Source organism: Doryrhamphus excisus, linkage group LG3 (genome assembly GCF_037039965.1).
Source record: "Doryrhamphus excisus strain RoL-2023G ecotype Guam linkage group LG3, RoL_Dexc_Guam_v1.1, whole genome shotgun sequence".
Lineage (NCBI taxonomy): Eukaryota > Metazoa > Chordata > Actinopteri > Syngnathiformes > Syngnathidae > Doryrhamphus > Doryrhamphus excisus.
Genome location: NC_136359.1, coordinates 10,581,755 through 10,601,492, shown reverse-complemented (window position 1 = coordinate 10,601,492; position 19,738 = coordinate 10,581,755). Strand labels below are relative to the sequence as shown.

The 19,738-nt window shown below is 38.7% G+C and overlaps 1 protein-coding gene across 1 annotated transcript; it reads right to left on the bottom strand.

Moving 5' to 3' along the window:
- Nucleotides 1-496: 496 nt before the first annotated feature.
- LOC131128588 (LHFPL tetraspan subfamily member 2a protein-like) lies at nt 497-13,630 on the bottom strand. The gene is made up of 3 exons (XM_058071565.2): nt 13,215-13,630; nt 3,133-3,679; nt 497-2,245 (listed from the first exon to the last, which is right to left on the bottom strand). Exons 1-3 carry the CDS (start codon nt 13,356-13,358, stop codon nt 1,989-1,991), a joined length of 948 nt encoding a protein of 315 aa, XP_057927548.2. The 5' UTR covers nt 13,359-13,630; the 3' UTR covers nt 497-1,988.
- Between the last annotated feature and the right edge of the window lie 6,108 nt (nt 13,631-19,738).

The window sequence follows — 19,738 nt, the reverse complement described above, 5'->3', positions numbered from 1 at the left end:
TTTTCCTGTAAATTGATGACTTTATTTATCTTTTGTCCTTGTAGGAAAAGTCGTAAATTTGTTAGAATAAAGGAGTAAATGTTTGCGGGAAAAAAAGTTGTACATTTCTGAGAAGAAAGTAAAATTTACAGGAGAAAAAAAAGTCAAAACATTTACAATAAGAATAAAGGAGTAAATGTATATGGGGAAAAATTTTAAATTTACTGACTTAAAGTCATACATTTACAGGGGAAAAAAGCCATAAATTTATGTAAATAACGGGGAAATGTGTGGGGAAAATCATAAATTTATGGGAATAAAAGGAGTAAACATACAAAGGAAATTTACAACACGAAAGTGGTACATTTATGACAAAAAAGGGACATTCATTCATTTTCTACCGCTTATCCTCACAAGGGTCGCAGGGGGGGTGGAGCCTATGCCAGCTATCTTCGGACGAGGTACACCATGGACTGATCGCCAGCCAATCACAGGGCACATATAGACAAACAACCATTCACACTCACATTCATACCTATGGACAATTTGGAGTCACCAATTAACCTAGCATGTTTTTGGAATGTGGGAGGAAACCGGAATACCCGGTGAAAATGCACGCATGCACGGGGAGAACATGCAAACTCCCAAAAAAAGGGAGTTCACATATACTTCAAATTATTGAGTTTTTTTTTTTTTGTTGTCCCCATGGAAAACATTCTATCATAAAGATGGTTGCTGAAATGCCAGGAGTGTAAACTGTGAGATACTAGGTGCATTTTAAGAGGGGACAGATATATTCCTATTTTCACCTGTGTCAGTGTTTCAAAAATCCACTTTTGTTATTAATAGACTTTTATAATTTTATTGAAGGTACAAAGTGTAATCCTCTACAATCACATCAGCCATTCACTTCCTTACGATGCTACAAAAATGCTCTAACTCTTGTTAACATAACATAAAAACCCAGCATATTAACTTTCACAGAAAATCCTTATTGCACACCTTCGCCTTCCACAATGAATAAAAACAATCACACGGCACAAGTCAAGTTTTGCACCAGACTTTTTGCAGCCTGTCATTGTGTGTTCTATCTATCATGGTGAGCTATGTATACCATGCGGCACCACTACCAACAAAGTTCTGCAGTTAGAGCTACAAACAATTATTTGTTGGTAGCAGCACTGCCACACTATGGAGCTCTCTCCGGGACACACATGGTGATGTTTAGTTCAGCTATGCAAGGGAACCATAGCAATGATATCAATCTGTGTTTACTGGAAGTTGTGCACTCTGTTTACTCACTGGGTACATACGCCAGCAGTGTAAAAAAAAAACTGTAAACTGTAACTGTGGAAAAAACTGTAAAAAAAAATCCTGCCATCCAATAATAATAATCATAACAATAATAATAATAAATTTGCATATGCACCAATGCAAACTACAACCATAAGGATAGACTTATTGTTATATCACTAACACTAGCATTGAATGTATATAGTTGCTAACACATTTCAGTTTATATACCACAAATGTGCCAACTAATGCCTAATATTCAATTCATGGCCATGTTGAAAACCATGAAAAAAAATCATAAACAGCTGCAGCTGTAGGCAACCTCCTGATGTAGTATTTTTATATTAACCCCACAAGAATCCAGTCACTGCCAGCAGCTTTATCGGCATGCACTAATAAAATGTTAATAACATGAGAGCTAGCACTTTCTCATGCACTCAAAATCATTATTAATATTTCAAATTGTTGGGTTACACAGTGGTCATCTACCAAAATGTATAGGCAGAATTTTTATCAGATTTATCTATCAGATTTAGGTGAATACGCTGACTAAGCAATGCCAACAAAGTATGAGAACTGATGGCAAACGTTACTATTCATTCAAATATGTGAAAGTATTTTTCCACAATGAATCCATCAGGAAAGAATACAGCACCTCCAACTTCTTGGGACCTGATAAATCCCCCGAAAGTCCACAGTCTGTCCACTCCGGGTGTTCACAAAAGGCAGATGAGACTCTTCCCTTCTTCTATCTCCTCCTGGACCTTATCGCTAGAGGTGGCAATCTCCGCCTGTGCGGACAAAACAGCGCACAGGAAGGCCGCCAGGATTCCCCCAATGGCGGCGTAAAAAGCCCAGCCCAGCGAGCACAGGGCCGGCCTGAAGGCGGATGCCTCTGGCCCGCAGTAACTGACCACCTTCTCGGAACCCCAGCCGGCAGGGTACAGCATGAGACCCACCATGAGCAAGAGGCCTGGAGGGGGAGAAGGTCGACAACAGAGCCCACATCAGCTGCTGGCTCTCACGTGCCGTTATTTTCACACACACACACACACTGATATGTGTTAAGAGAAAAAAAAACATTTGAAAAAAAACATTTGACTCATAGGCTGCAAAATGCAGTTCCCATCCAGATCCAGCAGGTGGCGCATGAGTGCTAAAAAGTATGGTGCACTTTCAGCAGTTCCAGTCAAATATGACACTGTATGTGTGTCTGAACTTGTAGAATTATCTTGACCTATGGGACAGTTATAGTGGAGCCCTATGAATTCTACCTAGCAACAGGTGGTTATGTCATGTGACTCCATAAAAAGACAGGTTTTGTGGTTGTTATTATTTTGGGTAATGTTATTATTGTTCTTCTTTTTTCTTCTGATTTTAAAATACACTATTATCTAAAAAGACATTTAAATTTGAATTGTATTGTTTTTAGTAGTAAGTAATTTAATTTAACTGTTTTTTTCATTGTTATTTTTTATAAAATAATTTGAAAAATGTAATGAGATATTGTATTACAATTTTTATATTAAATACATTATTTTCTTGCATTATTTTATGAAATGTTAATTTTAATATTACATTATTTTTCAGATTTTAAAATAAATTTTTGTTTAAATATTTCTTGTTCTTAATTTAAAAATTAATAATAGTAATAATAATAATTTAATTGAAATTATTATGATTACAACTCCCATTATTTGTTTTTAAAAATTGATTAAAATGTTATTAAATGTATATTATACTAGTATTTATATTATTACAAATTATATTGTACTATATTTATTTATTTGTAATTTAATTTTTAATTTGTACTAAAAATGACATATCCATATCACAAGTCCATGCAGATGCATCCCTCACCTGCGATAGCCTGCATCAGACCACATATGTTGAAGATGCTTTTCCTCAGGATGCTCTGGAAGCACAGACTGAAGATGGAGATGCAGGCCACCACCCCAAGCACTAGCGTCCCCCCGGCCAGAAACAACATGGCCGCCTGCCAGAAACCACTGGCCACCTCTGAGAAGGTCCCGGCGTAGGGCCCGCAGCTAACACCTCCTCCCCGGGTGGCCAGGCGAAGGCAGCGGCTGTAGAGGCCCAGGGAGGGCCGGTACTCCCCGGAGTCCACCCCCGCATGGCTCACGCTGGAATTAGAACGAGGGAATCCCAGCAGCCAGTCGGGGCTCATGAAGGCAATGAGCTCGGCGAAGGCCACGATGATGCTGAGCAGGGTCCACAGCATGGAGCGGCACGTTACGATGACGTGACACATGCTTTTACTCTTCTTCAACAACTCCGTTCTCTGGAGTTGTGTCCGGGTGGAAAACGGAAAATAATAACGCTGAGGTCCACTTCTAGTTCTCCCTACCAAAGCAGCTTCCCTCCTCCATGGTGCCTTCAGGAACACCTACACATGTACAAAGAAGCACAGAAGTGAACAGAAGATGTAAACAAGCACACTCCCAGCCACAGTGATTCATCTCTGGTGTTTAAGCAGTGGCATTTTCATCCAAGAGCCATAATGGGCCACGACATTCCCACAAACTCTGCCCCCGACCAGCTGTGAGCAGCACCTCCAGATGTCTGCTGACCTGATGAATCACACATACGTACAAACCAGCCTCATCCTGCTACGGCATTACTCACACACGCTCTATGAATTGCTATTATGGATAATGTGGTGGGAATGTAACAGCCGCCGGCATTCCACACAGTGTGACATCAGTCACAAGTTGACACATGACATCCACTGGGGGGTCGTCATCCTATTCATTTGGACTTCATTAACGAGTCCCAGTGGCCGTTTATTGTCAGCAATATGGCAATAAAGCTTATTAAATATGTTCAATTTACTGAGACATTTTACAACTACAACTTTTTAGAACTTTTAGAAAAAGTGGGAAATAAAAATGGGAAATAGTTTGAATGCATTATTTTTGGGCAAAATCACAACAAATCTAAATCAAAAATGTGACGAGAAAAAAAAAACCTAAAAATAGTTTAAAAAAAAAAAAGGAAAATAGACAAGGGGGAAAATGTCAAAAATAACATATTTTAATGCTGCACTATTTACTGAGAAATACAAAAAAATAAACAGGAAAAAAGATGAATGCCCAATTTACGGAAAAAAAATTTAAACGTAGATAAAAAGAAAGAAAACATTTTCATATTTACTGAGAAATGTAAAAAAAAAATGGGGAGAGGCACAAAAATAAACATATGCTTTTTCTAAAAGCATACGGATAAAATAAAACTATAAGAATAAAAAACAAAAAAATAATTGTTGCATTATTGAGTTTAGTTGTGAAACAAAACATGACAAAAAAACATAAAAAAGACAACAATAAAATAGCAATTCTTAATACATTATTTACTGATAAATTCCAGTCTTCCTCATTTCAGGGGGTTTTGAAATGAACTATTACATTTCGTTTCATTAAACACACCATAAATCCCCAGTTGTGTACATTGTAGACCTGCATTCTTCTTCTCTCTCTTGGATTCTACAGCATCCTCCCCTAGCCACACCTATTATGCTGTGATTGGTCAGATGTCGAGGGGTATGCTTCAGCACCCCGCCACCACACCAATCTGGTTACGTGCTAATAATCAATGATCAACAAACAGTTCTTACGGCAGAGTTTCTGGTGGCCATTTTCGAGAAAAAGCAACAAAAGCAGCAATTACCACAGAGAAAGAGGCAAGCTGGCATACATAGACTTCCTACTCGATCATTCATGAGATTTAGGAGTTGGAAATGTAGGACAGGGCCCCTATCGACAAAGATTCCTGGACCCACACCTTTACCTGGATCTGGTGGTAATGATAAGTGTTTCAAGTGACAGCGTCTGATTATTATACATTTTCCACTCAGGACAATGTGAAGCCAACACTGATGTTGTTGCTGTTTTCTGATTCTATCACAAACACTTCAAGGTAAAACATATCAGACATTTCATAGTCACAACAGGATTCATGTGAGGTGGACCATGGTGGAATGCAGTCCTGATAACAAAATCACAGGAGCAAGTACGACAAACACTGATACACTACATATATGCGTTATACAAAAAATACGAATAAACACTACTGAAACCAATGAGCTGATTTGATCTTTGACCTTAACTTGTTGACTTTAAATCATCTTTTATGCTAAGCTGTCAGGTAACACAGATGTTTGGGGCTAAGCCTTCCTCTTCTTCTTCTATTCTGGTCGTCACAAGTCATCATTGTCGTACACTGTGGTTTCACACACAGCAAGTAGCAATCACACAGGCCCATCACACACCCTTGTGCATCCCATCTAAACAGCAGGACATGAACACTAAGACAAATACACCAGGCCATGCTACTTCTGTGTGTTTGTTTGCACTGACTTTATTTTAAACCACCCACCGTGGTTCACCTTCACTGCAGTCTTCAGCTTTTTAAAGCCATCAAACAGTGTGTTTCATCATACAGTCCACAAATGCGGAGCTTTATGACTGCAATGCACCGCAAGAGTCTCTTTTAATTTCTCAAAAACTGGTCAAAACATGCAGTCACCTTTCTGACAAATACACCACAGGTTGGCTCTGTAATTAAACAGAGTTGCCTTGAAATTTCTCACAAGGATAACTTTAGAACGTTTAGCCAAATTTCTTACACGCCTTAAGGGGACAGAAAAGCATTTGTGTAAAATTTGATTAGTTGAAAAACATGGCTACCATCAAATAAAATGTATTTGCAGTGGCATGGCACCATAAATTCCAGTTTATAAGCCGAACAGATTTGTTTATATACGTATATATATATATTGTTGCGTGCACAAGTTCTTTATACCATACCACCGGAGCCAATCATGAGCTATGAATAAACTCATGATGAGCTTGTCAATCCCTTGTCAACCCCATCTGACTCACGGTTTCATCACAGTTCCATCTTACAAACATTAAACTCATCACACAGCAAGCAACATTATAGCTCAGGAATATCGAAGCAAGTATCAAAATGAGTTTTATATGAACAAAAACTAACATTATAAAGTGTTCCCGTAATGTGATTCATTTGAGAATACCATTTAATTCAAATAAAAAGTATAGAAAATGGCGCTGCAATGCTGCTTCTGTCCACCAGAGGACCCGGAGCCCAAAGCAAAAAGAGGGAAGCTGACATCACTGCAGTGCCCCAATTAATGTGTTGCTCAGAGGAAATGCTTTATGAGGAAACTTTTTTTTATTATTTTAAAGTCATATTGGGACCTGTTTGTATATTTGTATGTACAGCTTTTTGAGTATTAAGCTGCTGCGTGATGAATTTATTGTTGTTGTTGTTGTAGTGTTCTTTGAAAGATGACTCAGACTGAAAGGTGAGTCAGACTGTTATTTTGTGGTACTGCTATACAGTATATTCTGAGCTCTGCTGAGCTCCGCTCCGCAATGGGTTAACAAGCTTGTTGTGAGTGCACTGAGAGCTTGTGATTGGTCGTTTACTCACATACTCACAAGTGTCACAGTAATTAAACAATCAGTAGTCGTTCTGAAGTAAAGGAGATGTCACAAGATTAGAATTTAGCCATAAATGAATCGCTACTTTGTGGAACCCTGTGGCTTATTAGCGGTAGTTATCCTGAAGTCACTAAGCATTTGGTCTAATAATTGTAAAACTTTCCAGATATATCTATATCTGCATTTCATGTATGCTTACATGTCTTCCAAAGTATTTTGAACACAACCCATCATTGCTCCAGAAATTTATATCTCGAGTTTTGCAAGGTTATGCAAAAACACTGTGCCACATGTGCTACAGTCTCAAAACGTCAACACGGTCAAAATGTTACACCGATGTGATTGAAAACCGTCCTTTCACAACAGAAGGCATCAAAGCACCACATGGTATGTTTCTTTTGAGAGATTCGTATCATCATTCCACCGGAATGTTCTCTGCAGTCGTATTGTATTATTGTATTAGTGCTGAATGTGCACCTTAAACAACTACAATCTCCTCTGTGATGCTGACTAAGGCTGATATTCTACTTTTTGATACCCTTTTGAGATGAAACCTGATCTCTCATACTGACTGATGTGGCCTGCTTTCCCACACTCAAGTCATGACTTGATACTCAAAGATCATACATGCTCGGCAAGGTGCTCCGATGCTCCTCACAGTCGGCGTCAAATCAGTGGGCCAACATGAACACGCTTCATGCTGCTACAAGGAAAAAACCGCTATGGTGGAATTTATAACAAAAAAAACACCCACAGTATCACTAGTTGACAAGCAGCCATGCACAGCAAGCAGCTTTTGTGTTGGATTGACCACTATCAAAAGCAGTTGAAAAAATAATTTTGTCTCCACAGTTCTTGAAGAAGAGAGGTCGTCTTATATTTGTTTCAATGCCAAAACCTAATTGTATTTTGTCATGAAACACCCAAATCAGGTGCTGTTTACATCTAGTGTACGCCATTGTTCCTGCATGGTTATGCATTGTCACCACCACTTCCCGCATCTGTGAAGCAGTCGTGGGATTATTTGGTCCCACTTTCGCCCCCAAGATGTTGAACTGCAGTGAAGAAGCTCTCATTGCAGTCTTGCAGGTACAGAAAGAGCAAGAAGAAGGCGATGGCCCTAACTAGAAAGAAGAAAGCACGGACAGTGTGTGTGAGGGAATTGCTGATTATGATTAGTTACAAACAGAAATCCACAAGGAAGCTCCAAGAAGCTACAGAGGTTACTTGAAAATTCCCCCTTTTCTCCACTTTTTCTAAGAGGTGATGGAAAAGTTAACCTATTCATGTGAATGAGACATGCTTGAATACTTAGACTGGGGACACATTTAATCAATGGCCACGTATACATGGACCCAAATATTCCAATTGCATTCGGTGTATGTAACCTTTGTATACACCTCATTCCGAAAGAAAAGTGCCAATCCGAATTAACATATCATCAGATTCCCAGAGGTGAAATATTCCTTTCCCCAATCCGATTGAGGTATCTTGTACCCACTCAAACGGAAAGTTGTCAGGGTGCGTTCTTCTTTGTCCTGTTTTTCTTCTTCTGTTGTTTATTGGCGGTTGGCAAGCAGCTTTCGGTGTGCATTACCGCCATCTGTGGAACAGAATCTAAACCCTTCTATACTTTATTCACAAGTCCAGTTTTTCTTTCAAAAAATTATCTATATCTATATAAAACATGTCCCGAGTTCAATTATAAAATATTAGCAAGCTTGAATTTTATCTTTTCCTGTTTAAATTTATCCCGGGTGCGTTCTTTCAGCACATGCTCAGATATGGCGTAACACGCAGCTCAAAATTTTCTTCAGTTTTAAAAATGGAGGCGAGCAATCGGCACTGGACTGCTTTTTGATCCAAACTAAATTTCAAGACTGGACGAACGGAAAACTGTCAATGCGGAATTATTCCAACAAGTCCGTATCACATGACGTTGATGTTTACGCTTTACTGCGCATGCCCCATTGACTATTCTGTTTGATTATAGCGGCGCATGTAGACAAAAGATTGGAATATTCCTTTCCATGTATACCATGTTTTCGGAAAAGTCATTTGGAAAGAGGAAAAAGTCCTCATGTAAACATGGCTCATGACTGAAAAGTATTTTCAAGTCACCAGACTAAAGTCGGAGTCTAAGTCCGGACTCATTGATATCAAAGTCAAGTTGCAAGTCTTTGTTGTTGTCAAGTCCAAAGTCATCAAAATCGTGACTCGAGTCTGCCTTGAGAACGATGGTGGCCGGTGGACCCCAAGAGGGCTCCAGGTCCAATATGTCAATGTCATCCAATGACATAATATACTGAAACATGAAATTCACTTACTTGTTGCTTTGTGCCACCATATTGAAGTATTTGTCACAACCAAACATGCTGTCCTATTCTGATAAAACTGCTTATACAGCAACAGCCATGCTAATCTCTTCAGCGAGGCGTCATTGTTTACTTGCTTGCAGTCTTATCTCCTCCAAATATGCTGCTTTGTCATACAAAGTCATAACATAAGATACAGCAAACACACAATGTGAGCTTTGTTTGGCAATGATTTTTCTATTAGTTATAAGACCAAAGGTTAACATTCTTGGTCCTCGATCAAGATGACATGTCGTGGCATGACAGAGTAGCAGACAAGCTGTAACATTAGCAGGAAGAAGGACAGCTATGCCCTGCAGCCATGACTCAACAGAGAGCATTCATCACAGATCACCTTTACACACTACACCAAAGCATGGAGAAATTAAAATCTCTTCTGGTATCAAACAATCTGTGAAATACTAGACGTGCAATATGGATGAAATAACAGCAGATTCACCAGTCAAAATGAACACAACAACCCCCAACTACTACAAAAAGTCACACGAAACTTCAGTGTTTGAACAGCTGCCGCCCATGACATCACGCTACACCTCGAAGGATTGACTCTACTCTACTTTACATGTTTTGCTTCTTCTTTGTTTTTCGTGCATCCGCAGCGGCACTACTTCAGTGATCTCAATATGAGAGCAAAGTAAAGGAGGCAGAAATAACTTTTTCTTTGTCTTTTTGCTACACTTAATGCAATTGCAAACCAGCATCAACATATATATATAATAGCGGTGAAAGTTAATTCATTCATTCATTTTCTACCGCTTATCCTCAAGAGGGTCGCAAGGGTGCTGGAGTCTATCCCAGCTGTCTTCGGGTGAGAGGCAGGGTACACCCTGGACTGGTCGCCAGCCAGGGCACCTATGGAGTCACCAATTAACCTAGCATGTTTTGGAATGTGTGAGGAAACCGGAGTATCCAAAGAAAACCCACACATGCACGGGGAGAACATGCAAACTCCACACAGAGATGGCTGAGGGTGGAATTAAACTCGGGTCTCCTAGCTGTTAGGCCTGCTCGCTAACCACTCGATCACCGTGTAGCCTGGAGGTAACAGAATTTTTTTTTAATGTTATAATTATAGGTCATAATAATTGTAGGTCATTCTCCATTTTTAACATTCTGGAAAATATATATTTTTTAATTTAAATTGACCATTCATTTAAATCTGTAGGAGTACAACTTTTATTGTATATAGACCCAAAATGCTCTAATTAAGGACTTGATTGGTTTTGTTCTGCTGTATTGTGCAATATACATTTTACAAATAACAGCCTCTATCCACATATTGTCTGATTCTAATTAAAATCAAAACACCCTTGCTGTAATTACAGTATATTTTTGTGATTCCATTTGTATGTGCAATACTAACCAGATATTGCCACATGGTACACATGTAGAGCACCAAAGGAAAAGAGACATTCCCCAGTGTCATTAGCATGCACATGCAAGTGAATTAAAGTGGACCTCCCGATCGAGTGCCACTCAACCTAACAAAAGCAGCTCAGTGGAACCCCCCCTCCCTCTCGCTTAGAGCCACCATCATGGGCCCAGAATGCTCTCCTTCATCCACAAAGACGAGCCGACACGACCTTCAACCTTTTCCCCGCGTGCAGTGGGCCGGCCCCTCCATGCCAGCATCGGCTCGCCAGTGGCCCCTGCACACAAAGCCCCTCAGTGACCTCACTTTTCACAAACACAAAGACAGCCATGACCCAGCCATACTTCACTGTCTCACTAAGGGGAAAATGTTTTGTTTTTTTTTTATGTCCAAACTTCCACTGAAAACCAAGAAACTGGACTCACTCGGTTTCAAATCAAGTGAGGGTGTTTCCTTGTGTCCAAATCGTGGTATGCCCTTGAACTCAAGCACTTTCCTGGTTTTGTGGAGTTTGTGTTGTAGTGGTCCTTCCCCTCGCTGCATGCATAGCTCCATGGGTGGCTATTGAGGGCAGGCCCACTCCCCTGCTTCTCAAGGACTGTTGTGGAGGACGAGGAGGACCTCAGGCTGCTGAGCATGCACAAATGTATGAAGGGCATATTTGGAAATCCAAATAAAAGCTGAAGAGCTGTGAAGCCCAACATGGAGGCCCTTGAGTCCAGTAGCAACTTATACAAAACAAAACGCTTGCTTTTTCTTTGGCTTTAAAGAAGCAGCCTCAACGGGGGCATTAATTCATTAATTCATATTGTGAAGAATTTCTGAGCCTGGTGACATCATAATGTGCAAATTAGATGAGTGAATTTATTCCAACCACTGCTGATACTGATGATTTTTCTTATTTACAGTATGCCTTTATCCCTAACCGTTTTCAAGATATAACCTTTTGAAAAAGTAAAAAAAAAACCCTAAGGGGGTTTGACTTGTGCGCATTTTATTGTATTTTATGTCTCAATTTTAACAGTGCTTAACTTTTTTTTACACTTGTATGACAGCGTGTTGTAATGATTTGTTGTTTCAATTATTCCTAATGGCGAAATCAGGTTTGTGAAATAAAATCTTAATTATCACTTTCCCTTTCCTGTGCATTATAATGCCCATTATAATGCCCAAAATCATGCATTAACAAGTACATTGACGCTAACATGTCATGCTTACAGTATCTTGACGTATTTTGATTATTTAAAACAATACCGGATCGTCTTTCCAAATCGCTTTAATTTCAGAGACCCATTGATGAGAACTAACGCTACTTCCGTAAACAATTTATGACGCCTCCTTCCCCCAGGCAGAGAATAATGTTGCTGTGTGTTATAGTTAAAATTAAACACACACACACACACACACAAAACAGTTAGTTACTCACAATGTAATGAAATCAAAATAACAGCTTGACGAGACGTTGTGTTATTCCGCTAGAAATATAGTCCTCTGTGTTAGGTGCTACAATAACAATATTGCTTAAGCTCGGTTAATATACAGGTCAGTTATGGAAATGGCAAAACCTTTGGTGTTTTTTTGTTCGGATAAAGTAGCTGTAAGCGTAAAAGTAGCTGGGTCCCAATGACGTGCATTTTAGCTAGCTCGTATTGACTTCTTTTCCTACATTATAATGCACAGAAAAGGGAAAGAAATATGTGTTTATGATTCACATAGGGATTGTGAATGATGGGCAAAATACCCAAACAGAAATTAACAGAAATTGGACAGAATAAATCTTTCTGGATAACAGGGACTACAAATAAACATGTTCCTAGGTCAAATGAGTCTCAATATTGGGCGGCACGGCGGTCTAGTGGTTAGCGCGCAGACCTCACAGCTAGGAGACCAGGGTTCAATTCCACCCTCGGCCATCTCTGTGTGGAGTTTGCATGTTCTCCCCGTGCATGCGTTGGTTTTCTCCGGGTACTCCGGTTTTCTCCCACATTCCAAAGACATGCTAGGTTAATTGGCAACTCCAAATTGTCCATAGGTATGAATGTGAGTGTGAATGGTTGTTTGTCTATATGTGCCCTGTGATTGGCTGGTGACCAGTCCAGGGTGTACCCCGCCTCTCGCCCAAAGACAGCTGGGATAGGCTCCAGCACCCCTGCGACCCTCGTGAGGAAAAGCGGTAGAAAATGAATGAATGTCTCAATATTTACCATGGTGAACTTCTTTTTACACTTGACTGTTGAGAATATTAAAATGTTACTTCAAATATTGCCTGGAGAGTTTGTCCACATTATTCTAAGAATAAAAGAGATTTGTGGACATGGTCTAATTGGTCATATTAAGCATTCAAGTATCTCCTGCACCCTACAGCTATGATAAACTGTTATAGTATTGCTATAGTCGGTTACATTGACAAAAAAAAGTCCATACTTTGACTGTTTTTATGGAGATGTGATTTGCATGTCTCTTGTTATGATATACAGTACAGAGTCAAAGGATATACATACATTGTTGCTGTTAAATACAATGAAAGATTTTCCCCCCTTATCTGATAGCAACAATATGGAGAGTACAGTGTAATGGGGGTGATACTGAATAAAGTAAAATATTGCTTCCCAATAGTGCTAAAACGTGAGGTGAAGCTGACATAATAAAATGAACTGACACAATCCGAGGGTTAACAAATAACACCTGAACAGAAACATACTTCCATACCTGCCAACCTGAAGCTACAAAGCAGACTCCAATGAGTGGATGATTAATCGCTGGTCTCTCCAAAAAAGAAAAAAAGAAAGTGACGGGTAAGAGTTTTGTTGTTGTTTTTCTGTACTTTTGTTTCCCAGAGTAGTTCAGCTTCATTCACTCGCCCAAAGACTTGTCCCTCTTCTGATCTGAATGTACCACCTCCTCCTCTTCTTCTTCTCCTCTTCTTCTTCTTCCTCCTCCTCTCACTCACGCAGCCCAATGACGTCACCCTTTAACTCCCATCGCCCCCTACAGACCGTGAAGGGAATTGCGGATTTTGTAGTAATAAGTATTTGCGACACTAGTTTTCATTTTCCTCTACTACTTGTCAGGACTTATATTTTATTTTTTTAATTACTTTATTTATTTATCATTATTTATGTACTATGTGTTTATTTTAATTTATTATTTTATTATTAGCATGTACTTATGTGCCTATCTATGTATTTAATGTTGTTTGATAATAGTATTATTAAATATTTGTATATGCATGAAACCAGTTCATGCTTGATTGTATATGTTTATTGATATTCTTTTACAATAATTGACAAGATACAGTATGAATATGGATGCTTTTTTTTACCAAAATTACATAAATAAAGACCACTAAACTGAATTATATCTGTAAACTAATGTCACTGTAAATTAATTACATTATGAAATCAATTTATTAATATATAAAGATTGTATAACACATGGGAAATATACTTTTACTTAACTTTTTTATTTATCTGGTGTCTTTGCTATTTATTATGCAATTGTATTTTTAATTTCAATCCTAATTTATTCTTGAATTAAAATGCCCTTTACTTGATGTTACACCCTAGTCTATATAATTAGTATAATTAGTAAAAAATAATTACATTTAAAACATAATAATTTAAAATTTTAATTAATTTTACCTTTTTTATTTTAGATTTTTTAAATATTTCTTTGAATAAATCATTATACTATATGGTAATAATTACAGTAGTTGATACTAAAAAAAATTGAAATCCATGTAAATAAACCTTACATTTTTTTTACCTAAACAGTAAAATAATACTCAATTATTTGCATTATGTGCATGTACATGTGATGTATGATATATATAATTTATATGTATCTTTGTATTGACAATATGGCTGAACAATTATTCTGTGAATGCCGAGTTTTGTTCTATTTTGGGGGCTACAAATAGAAAGAGAATGATCATCGTTCTGCACATTCCATGTGATGTCATCACACAGAGAATGCTCATTTTCATATACGCATATGTTGGACTTTTCAGAAATCTTAAGGCACAAAACTCTAACTTTAGCTTGTGTATGTTCCACTTCACCACCACAAGCCACAGAACGTATCTTCCCAAGCCGACTCTCACTTTCCTTTTTGGGTTTGGGAATGGGTTGGATAGTAACGCCCTGCCTGTCACCACCCCCTCCGTGGTCATTATTTTAGGGCTTCCTCTTTCTTCACTACTTGTGTCCATGTATGCTGACTTAGTGAGAACACAGTGGGAGGTTTTGTGAATGTGTATGTGTCTGTATGGGGAGATTAGTGAGGTTAGAAGACGAAGAGGAAGTTCCGCATACATGATACCACTTGTGGTGCAGGGTTCTACATAAATACATGCATGTATGTGCTGCAGCATCAATTTTAAACACCAATTATGTCAGGATTGCTTTAGAAATGGTGCAAAAAAAATGCCATTTGAATTGAAGACACTGTTGGATGCTGGGAATGTGGTCACACAGGCTCACACATAAGCAGAAGACTAGAGACACCTTCTCATGTTATTCAATCAGACGGTATGGTCAAACTTTTGTCACACTCAAATGTTGCAGATCAACAAACAAATGTAAATACGAGTCAGTGACAACACAACTGAACACAAAAAGCAGTTATAAAATGAAACTTTAGCATTTAGGGAGAAAAAAAACTACACTGCCCTGTGTGAAAAAGGGATTCTGAAGATTTGGGCAAACCACAGTGAGATGGCAAAATCATGGAACCAGACCAAGCAAAATGACCCCAAGAGCGTAGCGATGGCTCAACCAAGAGGTCACAAAAGACCCCCTAACAACATCTAAAGACCTGCAGGCCTCACTTGTCACAGTTATGGTTAGTGTTGATGACTCCACCATTCGAAAGACACTGGGCAAAGTTCAAAGATGAAAACCACTGCTGAACATAAAGAATATTCAGGTTCGTCTCAATTCTGATGATCCCCAAGACCTTTGGGAAAATACTGTCTGATGAGACAAACCTTTTGGAAGGTGTGTGTCCCATTATATCTGGCATAAAAGTAATGCCACATTTCATAAAAAGAACATCATACCAACAGTAAAATATGGTGGTGGTAGTGTGATGGTCTTGAGCTGTTTTGCTGCTTTAGGACCTGTAAGACTTGTTGTGATAAATGGAACCATGAATTACGCTGTCTACCAAAAAATCCTGAAGGAGAATGTCCAGCCATCTGTTGGTGACCTCAAGGTGAAACCAACTTGGGTTCTTTAGCAGGACAAGGATCCAAAACACACCAGCAGGTCTACCTCTGAATGGCTGAAGAAAAACAAAATGAAGACTTTGGAGTGGCCTAGTCAAAGTCCTGACCTGAATCCTATTGAGATGCTGCAGCATGACCATGTTAGAAAACCCTCCAATATGGCTAAATGCCAACAATTCTGCAAGCTTGAGGGGGGCAAAATTCCTCCACAGCGCTGGAAGAGACTCGTTGCAAGTTATCACAAATGCTTGATTGCAGTTGATCCTACTAAGTGTGGCAACAACTTGATGGTAGGGGTGTCACGAGGTGTCAGCTCATAAAAAGGCAAGTTGAACTTTTTGGAAGGTGTGTCCCATTACATCTGGTGTAAAATTAACGGCAGTAAAATATAGTGGTGGTAGTGTGATGGTCTGGGGAGGTTTTGCTGCTTCTGCTGTGATAAATGGAACCATGAATCCTGCTGTCTAACAAAAAATTCTGAAGGAGAATGTCCTGACATCTTTTGAGGACTTCAAGCTGAAACTAACTGCAGCAGGACAACGACCCAAATCAAATGAGATGGAGGTTGTGGCCGACTTTCGATTCCCTATGTCTTGCAAACACAGAAGAGATGGTCTTATACGGTCATTTCACAAGAGAGCCTTACAAATATTTGGATGATTTGCTTACAGAGCTGCTATTTATGCGACAAGCTTCTTCCTACTAAAGTCAACATATACAGTCATTCATGAGTATAAGAAGCGTGACTCATTCAAGTCACACTGAATAAAAATTTGGAATCATAGCTCGCTAGCATTGACCATCGCCAAGATAAACAACATGGACATTCAGTACAGTTGAGAATCACATCTTTACGTTGGAGGTATCTTATGAGCCACTGAATCATTTTAGTGCAACAGAAGGAGTGCAAAAGTTATTTGTCTTATTCCTGAAGGACAAAAATGACACAACTGATGAAGAAAAATTGCAAAAATGCATGACAGATAGATGCAAATTTCAATTTATCACAGTCAAAAGTTTGGATACACTTTCCCATACAATAAAAATCTGCCAATATTTAATTATTGTAGTTTTTATTTCATAAGAAGAAAGCCTTGGAGTAAATACTTGAAATAAGATATACTATCATGACAACTGCAATATCACTATCATGAAAACTGCAAAATCACAAGAGGAAAAAAAGCATACACTAATAAGAAGACTCTAAGCTAAAGCCCTAATATAATAAAAATAAATCAGTAATTTTTCCACAATAAAATGTTAATATTTTGATTTTTTTTAAAGGTTTTTAAGTTGAACAATAACAACAATAAAGTTGCAATTCCAAGATAAAAGTCATAATAAACAATTACCTGTATGGAAAAATAAATAAATCACATACAAACAATCATATTATGTTTAATATTATGGAATTAAAGTGGTGATTTAAGTGAATGAAGTCGTAATATTCAATGGGAAGTGATTGGTGTGATTTTACAAGAAGCCAGAGAATGATACTAATAAAGAAGATGAGGCATTCACTGACAGCGCCCTCCTGTGGCTCAACAATACAGATGCATGTACAGTGGAAGCACTGCACAATTTAGTCAATTTAGTCTGATTTCAATAGGAATATTTTAAGTCACATTCAAACATCAGTGTACTGTACACTATATACTTCATATGTATTCTGATACTACTGATACTACACTGGCATCCAAAATATGGATATTTGGATTGTTTTTTAAAATACATTTTCCCTGTTTAGCTTTAGGTGTCCATCAAATCCACATTATGGGCAGTTAGCTTGTTGTGTAACATGAGCTGTGATTGGCCCAGACGAGGGCGTGAGGAGTAAAAAGCGGTACACACAGAACAAATGAACAACACGTCATGTATAAAAACTATTAACACTTGACTGATACACACAGAGAGCAAGATGTGGTGTTTTTTACTTTTTGGAGCTGAGAAGTTGTCTTCAGATATTGCAATGTTTGGTTGATTTGCCGTGAAAGAGAACATGTGACCAGCGAGAAGACTGACCTTTATCAGCAAAAAGTCAAAAGTTAACCATTATCAGCTTGACTGTTTCCACGTAAGATCCACCTCTTTTCTGCACACTGTTGCTCTTCCTGCTGAAAATCGGGCTTTTTTTTCTTGTGCTGTTTTTTTTGTCTTTGTTGGCCAACTTCAACGTGCAATTTCCACCCATCCACTCCTTTATTTCACCTTCACTCTTTGCAGTTTCTCCACCTGTGTCACTTCCAGCCACAGTGGAAAAAAACAACATCAATACAGTCTTGTCGTGGAATTATGTGAATAAAGTCATAATTATGTGTATGAAGTGGTGATTTTGCGGTAATACAGTCATAATATTATGAGAACAATTAAATTATTCTTTCAATAAAGTTGAAATATCATGAGAATCATGTATTTGTTTATGATAACAAAGTCAAAGAATTACTATAAAAACATATTAATTCCGGCTGCACGGCGGTCAAGTGGTTAGCACACAGGCCTCACAGCTATCTCTGTGTGGAGTGTGCCTGTTCTCCCCGTGCGTGCATGGGTTGTCTCTGGGTACTCCGGTTTCCTCCCACATTCCAAAAACATGCTAGGTTAATTGGGGACTCCAAATTGTCCATAGGTATGAATGTGAGTGTGAATGGTTGTTTGTCTATATGTGCCCTGTGATTGGCTGGCCACCAGTCCAGGGTGTACCCCACCCCGGAGAAAACCCACGCATGCACAGGGAGAACATGCAAACTCCACACAGAGATGGCCGAGGGTGGAATTGAACTCGGGTCTCCTAGCTGTGAGGGCTGCATGCTAACCACTATTACCACAGCCTATTATTAGTTATATTCTTGTAAAACAACAACTTTACGACGTGACTCCTATAAAAGTATAACTTCATTATCATAAAATTATGACTTGTTATCATAAAATCACAGTTTTATTCTGTAACATGACTTGATTGTCATTTGACTGTTTTCATTATATTATTTTATTATTCTTGTCAACTGGTTTGTTCTTGGATTATTACGACTTTGTAACATTTTAAGCATAAAGGTTTGGTATGTTCTCTATCAGCGGCATTGTGGATTACCATTACCAGTGGTTGAAGTTCCTGATTCACTACCAGCAAAAGAAATACATTTTAATTTTCACACTGGACTGTTATGTGAACGTGGGCCAGTATGCAGCTGGACTAGCCGACAAACTTCCAATGTTCTGTTCCAATGTTACTTGGTCGTGTGGAAGAGTCAGAAGAGCAAGCAGTAAGTAATAATTTATCAGTGTCCTAACTGTGGTTACTTTGTGTAGGTCAGGGAACAAAAGCGCTTGTCTGTGTAGCATTATAGAGTGTGTAGCATTATACAGTGTGCATGCAGGGAGCAGGGTTGCTTGGAGCCATTTCCCACCCCAATTAGTGGCTTTACGTGACACTGCTAGTCCCGCAAAAAACATTATACATTACCAATGCTGTAGAAATCGCTAAAATGCTAAAGCTACTTACCATTGACAGACGTATTGAAGTAACCTTGTTTCTTGAGAAACTTTGCACTGTCCAGTCTCTACATCCGGATCGGATTCGTAATCCAACACATATGAATCTATGTTAAAAAAGATAAATCGCCGTTTATTATCAACTCCGATACCGTTTACCAACTCCTATAAAGTTAGCGGCACAAACCGGAAGTCCTTCTAAGCACTCAGGAGTGTGACCAACCACAGCAGAGTGGGTGTGCCTGGAGGCGGGCCGTGGGTGGGATTAATTAAAACAGATCATTTTTACAGGAAGCATGAAATCCAAAGAAATACAGCTGGATAGGTGCAGATTCTGCAATATCTAGAAAGCTTTCTGTGCTGGTTATTGGTGTGTAGCTGCTCTATAGGAGTACACAAAGGGTAAAAATGAGCGTAATAGGTCCCCTTTAATGTATATTCACATGAAGGGAGGATTGTTGAGAATGTTCACTTGATTATAAGTTTGACAAACATGCTATTTTTTGCCCTTTTTTTC

Coding starts and splice junctions, on each gene's coding strand:
- LOC131128588 (XM_058071565.2), bottom strand. CDS start 13,358: ATGAAGCTGAACTACTCTGGGAAACAAAAGTACAGAAAAACAACAACA. Junction 3,680..13,214: donor TTGTAGCTTCAGGTTGGCAG/GTATGGAAGTAT, acceptor GTACATGTGTAG/GTGTTCCTGAAGGCACCATG. Junction 2,246..3,132: donor TCTGATGCAGGCTATCGCAG/GTGAGGGATGCA, acceptor CTCCCCCTCCAG/GCCTCTTGCTCATGGTGGGT.